Consider the following 15312-nt stretch of genomic DNA (forward strand, 5'->3'; position numbering starts at 1 on the left):
CCACACCATTCCAACACACACATACACTGAGTCAGACACAGAGTGAATCTCCCTCCACACCGTCCAATCACACAATTCCGGGTTCAGACACAGAGTGGAACTCCCTCCACACTCTCCCAAAATACACTCCCAGGGGTCAAAAACAGAGTGAATCTCCCTACACACCGTACCATCACACAATCCCGGGGTCACTCACAGAATGAATCTCTCTCGACACTCACCCGACACACAGTCCGTGGGTCAGACACAGAGTGTGGCTCTTTCAACACCATCCCATCACATACTCTGGGTCACACACAGAGTGAATCTCCCTCCGCACCGTCCCTTCACACTCTCCCAGGGTCAGACACAGTGTGAATCTCCCTCCGCGCCGTCCCATCACACTCTCCCATGGTCAGAAACAGTGTGAATCTCCCTCCCCGCCGTTCCATCACACACTCTCGGGGTCAGACACAGAAAGAATCTCCTTCCACCCCATGCCATCACAAACTCCCGTGTAAGACAGTAGGTGCGGCTCCCTCCACATCATCCCAGTGTTTCTGACACACACACTGGTCAGACACAGAGTGAAGCTCCCTCCACACCGTTACATCACATACTCCCAGTGTGAGAAACAGAGTGAATATCCCTCCGTACCATCCCACCATACATTCCCGGGGTCAGAGTCAATGTGAATCTCCCTCCACACGGTCCCATCACTCACTCCCGAGGTCAGACACAGAGTGATGAACCCTCTGCACCGTCCAATCACACACTCCTGTGGTCACACAGAGAGGGAATCTCCCTCCAGACCGTTCCAGCACGCACTCCCAGTGTGAGACACAGAGTGAATCTTCCTCCACACCATCCCATGACATAATCCCGGTGTCAGACACACAGTGAATCGCCCGCCACATGGTCCCATCACACACACCCGGGGTCAGAGTCAATGTGACTCTCCCTCCACACGGTCCCATCACACACTCCCGAGGTCACATACAGAGTGAATCTCCGTCCACACCGTCCCATCACAGACTCCCGCTGTCAGACACAGAGTGAAAAACCCTCCGCCCCGTCCAATCTCACAGTCCCGGTATCAGACGCAGAGAATGAAATTCCCTCCACACCGTCCCATCACAATCTCAAAATGTCAGACACAGAGTGAATCTCCCTCCCCACCTTCCCATCACACACTCCTGTTCTCAGAAAAAGAGTGAATCTCACTCCGCACCGTTCCATCACACACTCCTGTTCTCAGGAAGAGAGTGACTCTCCCTCGCACCGTCCCATCAAACACTCCTGTGGGCAGACACAGAGTGAATCTCCCTCCGCACCGTCCCAACACACACTCCTATGGTCACACACAGAGTGAATCTCTCTCCACACTCACCCGTCACATACACCCTGGGTCAGACACAGAGTGAGGCTCTTTCAACACCATCCCATCACACACATTGGGTCAGACACAGAGTGAATCTCCCTCCGCACCGTCCCTTCACACACTCCCGAGGTCAGACATAGTGTGAAGAACCCTCCGCACCGTCCAATCACACACTCCTGTGGTCACACACAGTGTGAATCTCCCTCCACACTCACCCGTCACATACTCCCGGGGCAGCCACTGAGTGAGGCTCTTTCCACACGATCCCATCACACACACTGGGTCAGACACAGAGTGAAACTCCCTCCACTCCGTTCCATCACGCATTCCCAGTGTGAAACACAGAGTGAATCTTCCTCCACACTTTCCCATCACATACTCCCGGTGTCAGACACACAGTGAATCGCCCTCCACATCGTCCCATCACGCAATCGCGGGGTCAGATTCAATGTGACTCGCAATCTACACGGTCCCATCACGCACTGCTGTGGTCACACACAGAGTGAATCTCCCTCCATACTCATCCGTCACAGACTCCCAATGTGAGACACAGAGTGTATATCCATCCGTACCATCCCACTATACACAACCGGGGTCAGACACAATGTGAATCTCCCTCCACACCGTCCCAGCACACACCTCCGGGGTCAGACAAAGAGGGAATCTCCGTCCACAACGTCCATTCACACACTCTTGGGGCCAGACACCGAGTTAATCTCCCTCCACTACGTCTCTTCACACATTCCCAGGGTCAGCCTTCGAGTAAATCTCCCTTCAGACCTTCCATCACACACTCCCGCGTAAGACACTAGGTGGCGCTCCCTCCACACCGTCCCATCACACACTGCCGGGGTCAGACAAAGAGTGAATCTCCCTCCACACTATCCCATCACACACTCCCGGTGTCAGACACAGAGTGAATCGCCCTCCACCTGGTCCCATCACACACTCCTTGGTCAGACACAGAGTGATACCCCCTCCACACTCACCCGTCACACACTCCCGCGGTCAGACACAGATTGAATCTCCCTCCACTCCGTCCCATCACACACCCAAGTGTAAGACACTAGGTGGGGCTCCCTCCACACCATCCCACCGCACAGTCTCGGGGTCAGACACAGAGTGAATCTCCCTCCACTCCATCCCATTACACATCCCTGGGTTCAGATATAAGTTGTACTCCCACCATAGCATTCCATCACACACACTCTGTGTCAGTCACAGAGTGAAGCTCCTTCCACATCATCCTGTCACAGTCGGCGGAGTCCAGTCGCAGAGTGACACACCCTCCATACAGTCCCATTACACTCCCAGGGGTTCACCTAGTGTGCTCTCCTTATTGCACTGTCCCATTAGACACTCCGGTAAAAGACAGAGTGAATTTCCCTCCTCACTCTCCCAATGCTCATTCCTGGTGTTCGACACAGGGTGATGCTCCCTGCAGAACATCCCATCGCTAACACACTGTGTCAGACATAGAGTAAGCACACGACACAGTGTTCCATTACAGACTCCTGGGTTCAGACACAGAGAGAGTCTCACTCGAAACTGCCCCATTACACGTTCCCCGGGTCAAACAGAAACTAACCCTTCTATCACACATTCCCGTCGTCAGAGTCAAACTGAAGCTCGTTCACAACCTCCAATCACACTCTCTTGCTGTCAGAAGTGTATGTCAGTGCCAAGGTGAGAGACACCTCATGGCCACGGTGTGTGTGAGAGTGACACGCTGAGGTGTCTGTCGGTGAAACGGCGAGTTCTATGTCGATTTCATTGTGTCATTGTGAATTTAGCTGTCTGTATCTGTTAAGGTGTTTGTCTGTGTTAGGGTGAGGTGAGGGTAATTACCTCAGTGAGCGGTGCATCGGTGTTACGTTGAGCGGTGATACTGTCTTGGTAAGGGGTGTAACAGTGACGTGTGGGTCTTTGTCACGATGCGGTGCGGAGCGGATCACGCTGAGGAGCGTGAAGGTATCACGGTGTACGGTACCGTGTCACGGTGAAGAGAGTGTCGGTGTCACTGTGAGGTGTGTGACGGTGTCGATTGATGAGTTTATCAGTGACATGGTCAGGGCATGTCGATGTTACAGTGAGCGGTACACTGCGGTCAGCGTAACAGACAGATGTGTGTCACAGAGATGTTCGTGTCAGTGTCGCGGATAGGAGTGTATCTGTGTCTCGTTGAAGGTCGCGACGTGCTACGGAAACAGCATTGTTAATCTATGGTGAATGGCGTGTCGGTGTCAGCATGTGTCTTGATTGTGTTACGATAAAGGCCGTGTTCTTGTCACGGTTTTGGGTGTCTCCGTCATATAGAACATAGAACAGTACAGCACAGTTCAGACCCTTCGGCCCGCAATGCTGTGCAGACCCCATAAACGCTGCCTCCCGTACAACCCACAACCTTAAACTCCTTCATATACCTGTCTAGTAGGCTGTTAAATATCACTAGTGTATCAGCCTCCACCACCGACTCAGACAGTGCATTCCACGCACCAACCACTCTCTGCGTAAAACACATTCCTGTAATATCCCCCTTGAACATTCCACTCCGTCTTAAAGCCATTTCTTCCTGTGCTGAGCAGTGGTGCCCTGGGGAAGAGGCGCTATCTGTCCACTCTATCTATTCCTCTTAATACCTTGTATACCTCCATCATGTCTCCTCTCATCCTTCTACTCTACAAAGAGTAAACCCTAGCTCACTTAATCTCTGATCATAATCCATACACTCTAAACCAGAGAGTATCTCCTTTTCCTTTTCCTTTTCTAACGCTTCCACAATCTTTCTACATTGAGGAGATCAGAACTGGGCACAGTACTCCAGGTGTGGTCTAACCAGAGTTTTATGGAGCTGCATCATTACCTCGCGACTCTTAAACTCTATCCCTCGACTTATGAAAGCTAACAACAATAAGCGTTCTTAACTACACTATCTAGCAGTGAGACAAATTACAGGGATCTGTCGGCATATGCACCCAGTTCCTTTCTGCTCCACCACACTAACAAGTTTCCTGCCATTTACTTTGTACTCTGCCTTGGAGTTTGTCCATCCAAAGTGTACCACCTCACAATTCTCCAGGTTGAACTCCATCTGCTATATCTCATCCCACTTCTGCATCCTTTCAAAGTCTCTCTGCAATCTTCGACAACCCTCTACACTATCTACAACACCACCAACCTTCATGTCGTCTGCAAACTTGCCACCTCCGCATCCATGTCGTTAATAAAATCACGAAAAGCAGAGGTACGATGACCGATCCTTGTGGGACACCACTAGTCACGGTCTTCCAATCAGAATGTACTCCCTCCACCACGACATCGGCCCTTCACAAAGACATGCTGACTGTGCCTGTTCAGACCATGATTCTCTAAATGCCCAGGGATTCGATCAGTAAAAATCTTTTCCATCAACTTTCCCACCACAGACGTAAGAATCACTGTTCCATAATTAACCGGACTATCCCTACTAACTTATTTGAACAATATTCGCCTCCATCCAGTCCTCCCGTGCCATTCCCGTGGACAAAGAGGAAATAAAGATCCTAGCCAGAAGCTCAGCAAACTCTTCTCTCTCCTACTGAAGCAGCCTGTGGAATATTCTGTCAGGCCCCGGGGACTTATCCTTCCTAAAGTATTTTAACAACTACAAAAACCTCCTCTCCCTTAATATCAACATGCTCCAGACCTTCAACATCACTCATATTGTCCTCACCGTCATCAAGTTCCCTCTCATTGGTGAATACAGAAGAGAAGTATTCATTGAGGACCTCGCTAACTTCCACAGTCTCCAGGCACATCTTCCCACCTTCATCTCTAATCGGTCCTACCTTCACACCAGTCATCCTTTTGTTTTTCACATAATTGAAGAATGCCTTGGGGTTTTCCTTTACCCAACTCACAAAGGCCTTCTCTTACTCCCTTCTTTCTGTCCACAGCCCCTTCTTCATCTCTTTTCTTGCTGCCCTATTTTCCTCAATAGACGTATCTGATCCTTGTTTCCTAAACTTCATGTATGGTGTCTTGTTCCATCGGTGTTACAGTAAGGCGGTTTTGCTTTCACTGTTGTCTTTTTTATTCTTTATTTACCATCTGACTCATTCCGGAGACCGTTCCACTCACCATGGATCAAGACACCGGCCACGATCAGGATGACGGCGGACGTAACTAGGCAGAGTAGGCAGATCAGACGGTACGGTCTTTTTCTGATCTTCACTGTCGAGTCCCGTTCTTGCGCAGCTGTGGAGAGACCATACGACCATAAGATCACAATAAATGTTTAATAAGATAATAGGAGCTACTTAATGAATACTTTTCTTCTGTATCTTAGTGATTGTAGTGATGACGTAGCAGACTGAAAAGCCTGAGCATGTAGATGTTAAGAAAGAGGATGTAATTGAGCTTTTGGAAATCATCAAATTGTTAAGGTGCCGGTACCGGACGAAATATACCCCAGGTTACTATGAGAGGCGAGAGAAGAGATTGCAGAGGCTCTGGCGATGATCATCATCTGCATCATCAATAGAGACGTGGGCCGTTCCGGAGGATTGGAGGGCTGTGTATGTTGTTCCATTATTCAAGAAAGGGAGAAGAAGTAGCCCAGGAAATTATAGACCAGTGAGTCTTAACTCAGCGGTTCGTAAGTTGATGGAGAAGATCCTGAGAGGCAGGATTTAAGAACATTTGGAGAGTTATAATATGTTTAGGAATTGTCAGCCTGGCTTTGTGAAGGGCAGATCGTGCCTTACGAGACTGATTGCATTTTTGCGGGGATGTGACGAAACACATTGATAAAGGAAAAGCAGATGATGTAGTGAAAATGAATTTCAGCAAAGCATTTTATAAGGTACCACATGCAAGGCTTACTGAGAAAGTAAGAAGGAATGGGTCCAAGGGGATACTGTTTTGTGGCTTGTCCACAGAAGGCAAAAAGCGGTTGTAGACGGCTCATATCTGCATGAAAGTCGGTCACCAGTGGAAAGTATCAGGGATCTGTTCTGGGACCCTTATTCTTCGTGAATTTTATAAATGAACTGGATGAAGATGTGAAGGGATGCGTTCGTAGGTTTGCTGATGACACAATGCTTAGGGGTGCTGTGGATAGTTGGAGGGCTGTCAGAGGTTACAACGTGACATTGATAAGGTGCAAGACCGGGCTGAGAATTTGCAAATGAAGTTAAACACAGTTAAGTGTGAAGTGATTCATTTTGGTCGGTCAAATACGATGGCAGAACATAGCATTATTGGCAGTCTGGAGAATCAGAGGGATCTTGAGAACCGAGTACAAAGCAGCTGCGCAGGTTGCCTCTGCGATTAAGAGGACGTATGGTGTATTGGCCTTCATCAATCGTGGAATAGAATTTAGTCTCCGAGAGGTAACGTTGCAGCTATATAGGACCCTGGTCAGACCCTACCTAGGGAACTGTGCTCAGTTCTATTCACTTCACTATAAGAAAGACGTGGAATCTATCGAAAGAGGTCATTGATCGTTTGGATAGTCAAAGGCTTTTTCCCAGTGCTGACATGGTTTTAAGGTGCGTGGGAGATGGTACAGAGGAGATTTCAGGGGTATTTCTTTTACCCAGCGAGTGGTGACTGCATGAAATATGTTGCAGGCGCCGGAGATGGTGGCGGAACTGGTAGGGTCTTTCATGGACTCCTGGATGGTTAGAAAAATAGATGGCTATGGATAGATCCTAGGTAGTTCTAAGATAGGGACATCTTCGTCTCAACTTTGTTGGCCGAAGAGCCTGCATTGCTCTGTAAGTTTTCTATTTTTCAAAGTTTCTATATACATCACAAACAGGAGAGGTCCTGCAGAATAAAGTGTCACGGTTTCTGAGAGAGGGCAGTGCAGGCCGACGATAAGGTGCAAGGGGCCACGATGAGGTAGATCGTGTTGTCAGGAGTCAATCTGATCGTCCTAGTCGATCGTTCGCTAATCCGATAAAAACGGCCCAGAACCCATGCTTGAGACTGGCGGGACGTGTTTTCGTACCTTTCTCCCCGATGGGAGGGAGTCCGGCTTGTATGGTTCTTTCAGGGTCTATAGTCATGCTAGCTGCTTCACGGAGGCAGCAGGAAATTTAGACAATATCCACGGAGAGAAGGTGTCATATTTCCATCTTTTGTGTAGGACAGCTGGATGTCTGATTAGGCCAACTATGGATAGGGAATTCAATGAGCTATTGTTGGGCTGCTCTGTATAGGCGGTGGGGCCAGGGGAGATTAGAGTGACCGATAAGATTGCGGACGACCTGGTTATCGTGATTGGTTCTTAAATTTACAGGGACTTTAACAAATACTGTCACAATATCCCAGATGATAGAGCTCTCTTGGAGATAGAAGAGAGGAAGGGAGAGAGATACTGAGATAGAAAGGAGCGGTGAGAGAGTGATGGAGGGGGAGATGCGGAAGGTAGAAAATGGAGGAGGGTGAGAAATACTGGATGGTCTGAGACGCAGAGACAGTTGTCAGGGTAATATGATCGGGAAGGACGGGGAGTAGATGTAATCTACCTAGACATTAACATGGCTCAGATGGTACACTGCTCTGGAAGATGATGGTACAGGAGTCGGGAGGTCACGTGGCAGATGTACAGTGACGCAGCTCTTGTTCGGTGTTGGTCGCGCTGATATATTAAAGGCCACTGTGCTGGAAGGTTTAGGAGGATGTTGGACTTGGGGGAGTGAAGCATGGAGAGAGGTCGGGCAGGTCGTGACTTTATTCCTTGGTGACCATACAGAGCTGTATAAAACCACGAGGGGCGCAGGCAGGGGGAAAGAAAACTGACGTTGCTCAGGTGGGGTATCGGGAACCAGATGGGGAAGCGAGAACAAGAGCATTTCGGTGAGAGTGAAAAGAGCGAGGGTGGAGAGCGTCGGGGAGCGGGATAGAAGGGGGGCTAGAGAGAAGCAGAAGGAGTGGAGGGGAGCTGAGCGGCGAACTTAGGGACAGAGAGAGGTGGGAAGCACGGGCGGGCTTGACGGGGTTTAGCGTGTGCAGAGAGAGAGCGAAAGAGAGCAAGCGGGAGACCGAGAGTTGAAGAGACGGTGACTGTGAGAGAAGAGAGATGGGAGGGAGAGGGGGAATGGGATGGCGAAGAGAACGGGACGGTGGAAGACAGTAGGGAATAGTGTGAAGGGGACAGGAGGGAGAGAGGAGAGGTGAGAGAAGGGTAAAGAGGGAAAAGAGAGTGGGTTTAGAAAAGGGAGAGGGGGTTGTAAGGTTTTATACTGCATATTTTTTCAGCGTCATCCACAAATCTTCCTCCTTACCACAACGACACGGAGTTAAATCATCTCCACCACCCCTGCCCCACCCCGCTTGCTCCTCATTGCCCCTTCCTCCACACGCCCAATACCATGCCATCTTCCCACAGCACTCTCTCCACACTCCATCCCACGACGCTCCCTCTAATCCGCCCCTCACAGGGCGCAACACTCCGCACCGACCAGCAAAAAGAGTTCTCCCCTCTTCGCATCTCTCACGCGTTACCTCCGTGTTATTCTCAAACAGGGAATCATTGGGATCAACTGTACGTTTGCCCTGAGATCCCTCGACAGGATTGAACACGTCACCTAAACAGGGACAAACGAACGAAGATGAAACTGACCTCGATCTGTCCGGAACTAGGGCGTCGGGTGGGTCTTGAAATTAACTTCCGCGAGCGATGCATCAGGTTCAGCTTGGAACAGAAGATTAAGGGTCAGGCACAGAGTGAAGCTCCCTCCATACCATGTCATCACATACTGCTGGGGTCAGACACAGAATGAAGTTCTCTCCACACTGTCCCATCACGCACTCCTGTGGTCAGACACAGAGTGAAGCTCCCTCCACACCGTCCCATCACACACTCCTGTGGTCAGACACAGAGTGAAGCTCCCTCCACACCATCCTAGGGGGCCGTATGATAATCTGATAAAAATATGCCAGAAGCCGTCCTTGTGACTGGTGGAACGTGCTTTCGTACCTTTCCCGCTGGGAGAGAGTCCGGCTGGGTTAGGTCGGGGTCTCTGGTTATGCTGGCTGCTTCGCGGAGACAACAGGAAATGTAGACAGTGTCCACGGAGAGAACATGTCAGCTTTCTATCTTTGGAGTAAGACAGCAGGACGGCTGGTCAGGGCAGTGTACTAGACGTGATGGATCGGGACTTCAATGAGCTACGGCTAGACTGCTCTGTACAAGGGGGTGGGGCCAGGGGAGATTAGACTGACCGATCTGATCAGGGCAGTGTACTAGACGTGATGGACAATGACTTCAATGAGCTATTGTAGGGCTGCTCTGGCTGGGGCCAGGGGAGATTAGACTGACCGAATTAATTGCGGTGGACTGTTTGTCCTAATTGGTTGATAAAATGTACTCTGACTTTAACAAATACTGTCACAAGATCCCAGATGACAGATCACTCTTGGAAACGCGAGTAAATCTGCAGATGCTGGAAATTCAAGCAACACACACAAATTGCTGGTGGAACGCAGCAAGCCAGGCAGCATCTATGAGGATAAGCGTTGTCGACGTTTCGGGCCGAGACCCTTCGTCAGGACTAACTGAAGTGAAACAAAGTAAGAAATTGGAATGCAGGAGGGATAGGGAAAAATGCGAAATGAAAGAATAAGACCGGAGGGAGTAGGGTGAAGTTGAGAGCCAGAACGGTGATTGGGACAAGAAATACAGAGATCGAGAAGGGAAAGGATCATGGGACGGGAGGCCTAGAGAGAAAGAAAGTGGGAGGGGAGCACCAGAGGGAGATGGAGAACAGACAGAGTGCTGGACAGAGAGAGAAAGATAAAAAAGAGGGGGCGGAGAACTAAATGTATCGGGGATGGGGTAAGAAAGGGAAGAGGCGCATTAACGGAAGTTAGAGATGTTAATGTTCGTGCCATTAGGTTGGAAGCTACCCAGCCGGTATATAAGGGGTTGTTCCTCCAACATGAGTGCGGCTTCACCTTGACAGTAGAGGAGGCCATGGACAGACATATCAGAATGGGAATGGGACGTGAAATTAAAATGTGTGGTCACTAGCAGATCCTGCTTTCTCTGGCGGAGGTGTAGGTGTTCAGCGAAACGGTCAGTCTGCGTCGGGTCTGACCAATATATAAAAGGCCAAACCGGGAGCACAGGACGCAGAATACTACACCAGCCAACTCACAGGTGGAGTGTCGCCTCACCTGGAAGGACTGTCTGGGGCCCTGAATGGTGGTGAGGGAAGAAGTGTAAGGGCAGGTGTAGCACTTGTTCCGCTTACAAGGATAAGTGCCAGGAGGGAGATCGGTGGGAAGAGATTGGGGGCATGAATGGACAAGCGAGTCGCGTAGGGTGCGATCCCTGTTGAAAGCAGAAAGGGGGGGGGGAGATGTGCTTGCTAGTGGGATCCCGTTGGAGGGGGTGGAATTACGCAGAATTATATGTTGGATCCGGAGCCTGGTGGGGTGTAACGTGAGGACAAGGGGGACCCTATCCCGAGTGTGGTGATGGGCGGATGCGGTTTGGGCAGATGTGCGGGAAATTGGAGAGATGCGTTTGAGACGAGAGTTGAAGGTGGATGAAGGGAAGCCCCTTTGTTTAAAAAAAGGAAGGCATCTTCGTCCTGGAATGAAAAGCCTCATCCTGAGAGCAGATGTGGCGGAGACGGAGGAATTGTAAGAGGGGAATCGCATTTTTGCAAGAGACAGTGTGCAAAGCGGAATAGTCCAGGTAGCTGTGAGAACCTGTAGGCTTATAGTAAATATCAGTAGATAGGCCGTCTCCAGAGATGGAGACAGAAAGATAAAGAAAGGGGAGGGAGGTGTCGGAAATGGACCAGGTAAATTTGAGGGCAGGGTGAAATTTGGAGGCAAAGTTAATGAAGTCAACGAGCTCAGCATGCGTGCAAGAGGCAGCATCACTCTGGGAGATGGATGGGAGGGGGTGACAGAGAAAGAAAGGAGCCGTGAGAGAGGGAGGGAGGGGGAGAGCAGGAGGGTGGAATATGGAGAAGGGAGGGGGATACTGGATGGCCAGATAGAGTTGTCGGACTAATTTGCTGGGGAAGGGCAGATCAGGCACGGGGAACAGATGTAATCTGCCTGGACTTTAACAAGGTCTCCGATGGTACACTCCTCTGGAACATGATGCTGCAGGAGTCGAGATGTCACGTTGCAGCTGTACAGTAACACCGCTCTTGTTCAGGGTTAGTCGCCCTGATATATGAAAGGCCACGATGCCGGAAGTTTTACGAGGCTGTTGGACTCGGGGGTGTGAGACATGGAGACTGGTCAGACAGGTAGGCTCCTTCTTTCTTGGAGTGACCTTACAGAGTTGTATAAAACCTGGAGGGGCGCAGGCAGGGTGAATGAGCACAGGAGTTCTTCAGGGCCGTGGTATGGGAACCAGAGGGCACGGGATTGGGGTGAGAGTGGATGGCGTGGAAGGAGAGAGATGAGGGCGGAAGAGGCTGTTAAACAGAAGGATATAGACAGGGGCGTGAGAGGGGGAACGACAAAGTGAGGGGGAGGGAATAAGAGAGGAGGGAGGGACAGAGAGTGGAGCGGAGGAGATGGGAAGAAAGAAGGGCTAGATGGTGAAAGGATTGTGGGAGAGTGGTTGGGGAGAATCGGGAACCGACCAGAGGAGAAGAAGGACAGAAAGAGTAAGGTGGGTATTGCGGGACGATTGGGGAGTGAAAGTCGAGCATAAAGAAGCAGCAGAACGACGATTTTGCCGGACTCGAGGGATTAATTTATGCGTTGTTGTCGGTCAAGATGGGACTTTAGTCCTTGGAGCGTCGGGATGACCTTAGAGAGACGTATAAAGCCAAGAGTGGAGAGTGCGTACAGTTACTTTCAGTAGACCTGGAGAATCGAGGACCAGAGCGCAGAAGTCTAAGGTGAGTGGGGAAAGGGGGACAGGAGTGATAAGCTTGCTTTACCCAGAATGTGGCCAGTCTATGGAACGAGTTGACAGAGGAAATGTTCGAAGCAGATGCATTAGAAACTTGGACACTTGGGAGTATGACACTTGACCCATCCAGATTGACGTCATCACTGTGAACTCTGACCTGTTTGTGCAGTGGTTGACAACCCGCCGGGTCCCGAGGCAATGGAAGGATCTTCGCTTCCATCGATGCGTGGTTCCTCTTTCCGAAAGTTCAGATCTGAGTAGGTGGAGTTCAGACCGTCTGGGAGAGAGGGATCAGATGAGAAAGAGAGTGAACACGAAGAAATCTGCAGATGCTGGAAATTCAAACTACAACACACACAAAAGGCTTTTGGAACACAGCTGGCCAGGTAGCATCTGTAGGGAGAAGCGCTGTCGACGTTTCGTGCCGAAACCCTTCTTCAGGTCTAACCGAAAGGAAAGATAGTATGAGATTTGAAAGTATTGGGGGGTGGGGGACATGCGAAATGACAGGAGAAGACCGCAGGGGGTAAGATATTGCTAAGAGATGGAAAGGGGCAGGGGTGAAATTAGGGAGCAGTGAGGGCACGGAAAGGTGTGAGTGAGGACAAAAGAGTGGGGTATTGAAAAGGGAGAGTGAAGGGAGTAGAAAAGTGGGAGAGGGATGGGGAAGATAGAAAAAGTGAATTTGAGAGAGTGCGATAGAGAGAGATAGAGAGTAGGGCGAGGGGTGAGCGCGTCGGGGAAAGGAAGATAGGCGTGAATATTGAGGAGGAGAGTGCTGAAGGGCGTTGAGGGGCAAGGTTAGGGCCAGAGCGAGGTTGGAAGACCGGAAGGGGCGGACTGGAAAAGATGAGGCGGAGCGGACAGAGAAGGAAAGAGCGCCATGTGGAGACCGAGAGTGGTAGCGACTGTGACTGTGACAGAGGAGAGACGGGAGGGAGAGGGGGCAATGAGAGAAGGCGAAGAGAACGGGACAGAGGGAGACAGTGGGGAAAACGGGGAGACGGAAGAAAGGAAGAAGGAGAGAGGAGAGGGTGTGAGGATGTGAGGAAAGGGAGAGAAGTGAAAAGAAGGAAAAGTGAGTGGGTTAGGAAAAGTGAAAGAGCGGTTATGGATTCATAACGCGTTCCCTCCTCACCACACCAACACGGCGCTCACTCATCTCCGCAACCCCATCCCACAGCGCTCGCTCAACATCGCCCCTTGCTCCACACGGCACATCCATGATACCTCCCCTCACCGACTCTTCTCACAGCCCACTCTCCTCAAACCATCACACGGCGCTCCTTCTACACCGCCCCTCCAACAAATGCCACCATCATCTCTCCCACGCGATCCCTCCGTCTTAGGCTCAAACAGGCAATCATTAGCTACGTTTGCCCTGAGATCTCTCGACAGGATTGGACGCATCAGCTAAACAGTGAAACCAACAAAGATGAAACTGACCTCGATCTGCACGGACCCGGGGCGCCGAGGGGGTCTTGAAATTAACTTCCGCGTACGATACATCAGGTTCAGCTGGGGACAAAACAGCGAGGGTCAGAGACAGACTGAAGATTCCTATATACCAACCCATCACACATCCCCAGAGTCAGGTTAAGAGTGAAGGTCACGCCCACTGTCCCACCACATTCTCCTGGGGTCAGGCACAGAGTGAATCACCCTCCACACTGTCCCTTTACACACTCCCGGGGTCAGACACAGAGTGATTATTCCTCTACACGGTCCCATCACACACTCACAGGGTCAGACACAGAGTGAATCTCCCTCCACACCGTCCCATCACACACTCCCGGGGTCAGACACAGAGTGAATCTCCCTCCAAACTGTCACATCACACACTCCCAGATCAGACGCAGAGTGAAGTGCCCTCCACAGTCACTCATCACGCACTCCCGGGCAGACATAGTGTGAAACTCACTCTACCCGTCCGATCACACAACAGGATAATCTGCAGAACAGATCAGTCGCCTGACTCTGCCCCACTCACCTTCCTTCCGTGAGTCCTTTCTTCCCATATTCACAGTCATGTAGCTGACGCTCTGGTCCATCCCACCGAGGATACTCAGAGTCTCCGATAGGGGAAACAACCGTTGTCAGAGGAAGCCTGTGTTACCAAGTGGGTTAGAACGGTAACAACGAACGCGGGTTGAGGAGCTGATGAATAGATGAACCGAGAGCAGGGGGAGGAAGTGCGAGGACAGAGAGATTGAGGGAGTTGCAGAGGGTGGTCTTGAGAAATGAGAGTGGTTGGGGGAAGAGTAATGAGAGTGGGGAGAAAGAGGGGAGAATTCGAGGTAGGGTAGACATAGAGAGGTGGTTGCCACTGGACAGACTGGGGAGAAGGGAGCGTGAGAAGGGGTATGTGAAGAGAGGAGGGCGGAAGGAGTGCTGGAGATGGGGTAAATGAGTGGAGAGGGTGAGACTTGGAAATAAAGGCGGGAGAGTTGGAGAGTAATTGAAGAGAGAGGGTCGGTAAACGGAGGTAAGAGAGTGAGGTCAGGATGGAACAAGACAGCGGAAAGGAGGAGAGGAAGGAAGGAGAGCGCGGTGGAGATGGTGGAGGTATTCTGTGAGGATTGAGGAATCGAAGCAAGAACAGAGGAAGGAAAGGATTTGGTGGAGGTAAGTTGAGGCGGAGTGCAGGAATGAGAAAGGAGGGAACGTCCGGGGGATTTTCTAATTCATACAGAGCCTCAATTTTCCAGGAGAGATGCACCGCCAGCTACTTCCTGTTTTAAGCATTGAACACTCCAACTACTCCTACTCATGGCCGGGGCTTCAGACTCCCTGTCTGCGAGAAAGCAGGGCAGCAGGGGAATCACCGAAAACCCACCTCCCTCCGTGTGGTGATCAGCTCTCCTCGAAACACTTTCCACTCAGAGGCTTTCATCGCTTTCCTCGCACTCCCTCCCTCCTTATTCCGTGGAATTCTCTGTCTCTTCCTCTCGTACCCCTTCGACAAACTTCCCCCATTCTCCCCTTTTCATTCTCCTTTTTCCTCCCACCATTCTCTCTCACTTTCTACCTCATCTTCCTCCCCTCCTCAACCCGTGCTCCTTTCTCTGCCTCC

General features: G+C 50.7%; 1 protein-coding gene across 1 annotated transcript in view; it reads right to left on the reverse strand.

Moving 5' to 3' along the window:
* The window catches only part of LOC132387021 (uncharacterized), a gene marked incomplete at its 3' end in the record, with an annotated part of 44018 nt that extends 29710 nt beyond the window's left edge, over positions 1-14308 (reverse strand). Inside the window, exons 1-4 of the mRNA XM_059959385.1 lie at positions 14230-14308; positions 13686-13757; positions 12397-12516; positions 5480-5596 (exon numbers count right to left, since the gene is read on the reverse strand). Coding sequence (XP_059815368.1) covers positions 5480-5596; positions 12397-12516; positions 13686-13757; positions 14230-14290 — 370 coding nt within the window. The remainder of the gene's footprint in view (positions 1-5479; positions 5597-12396; positions 12517-13685; positions 13758-14229) is intronic.
* Positions 14309-15312: the final 1004 nt, after the last annotated feature.

The sequence above is a fragment of the Hypanus sabinus genome, unplaced genomic scaffold (assembly GCF_030144855.1).
Source record: "Hypanus sabinus isolate sHypSab1 unplaced genomic scaffold, sHypSab1.hap1 scaffold_1486, whole genome shotgun sequence".
Lineage (NCBI taxonomy): Eukaryota > Metazoa > Chordata > Chondrichthyes > Myliobatiformes > Dasyatidae > Hypanus > Hypanus sabinus.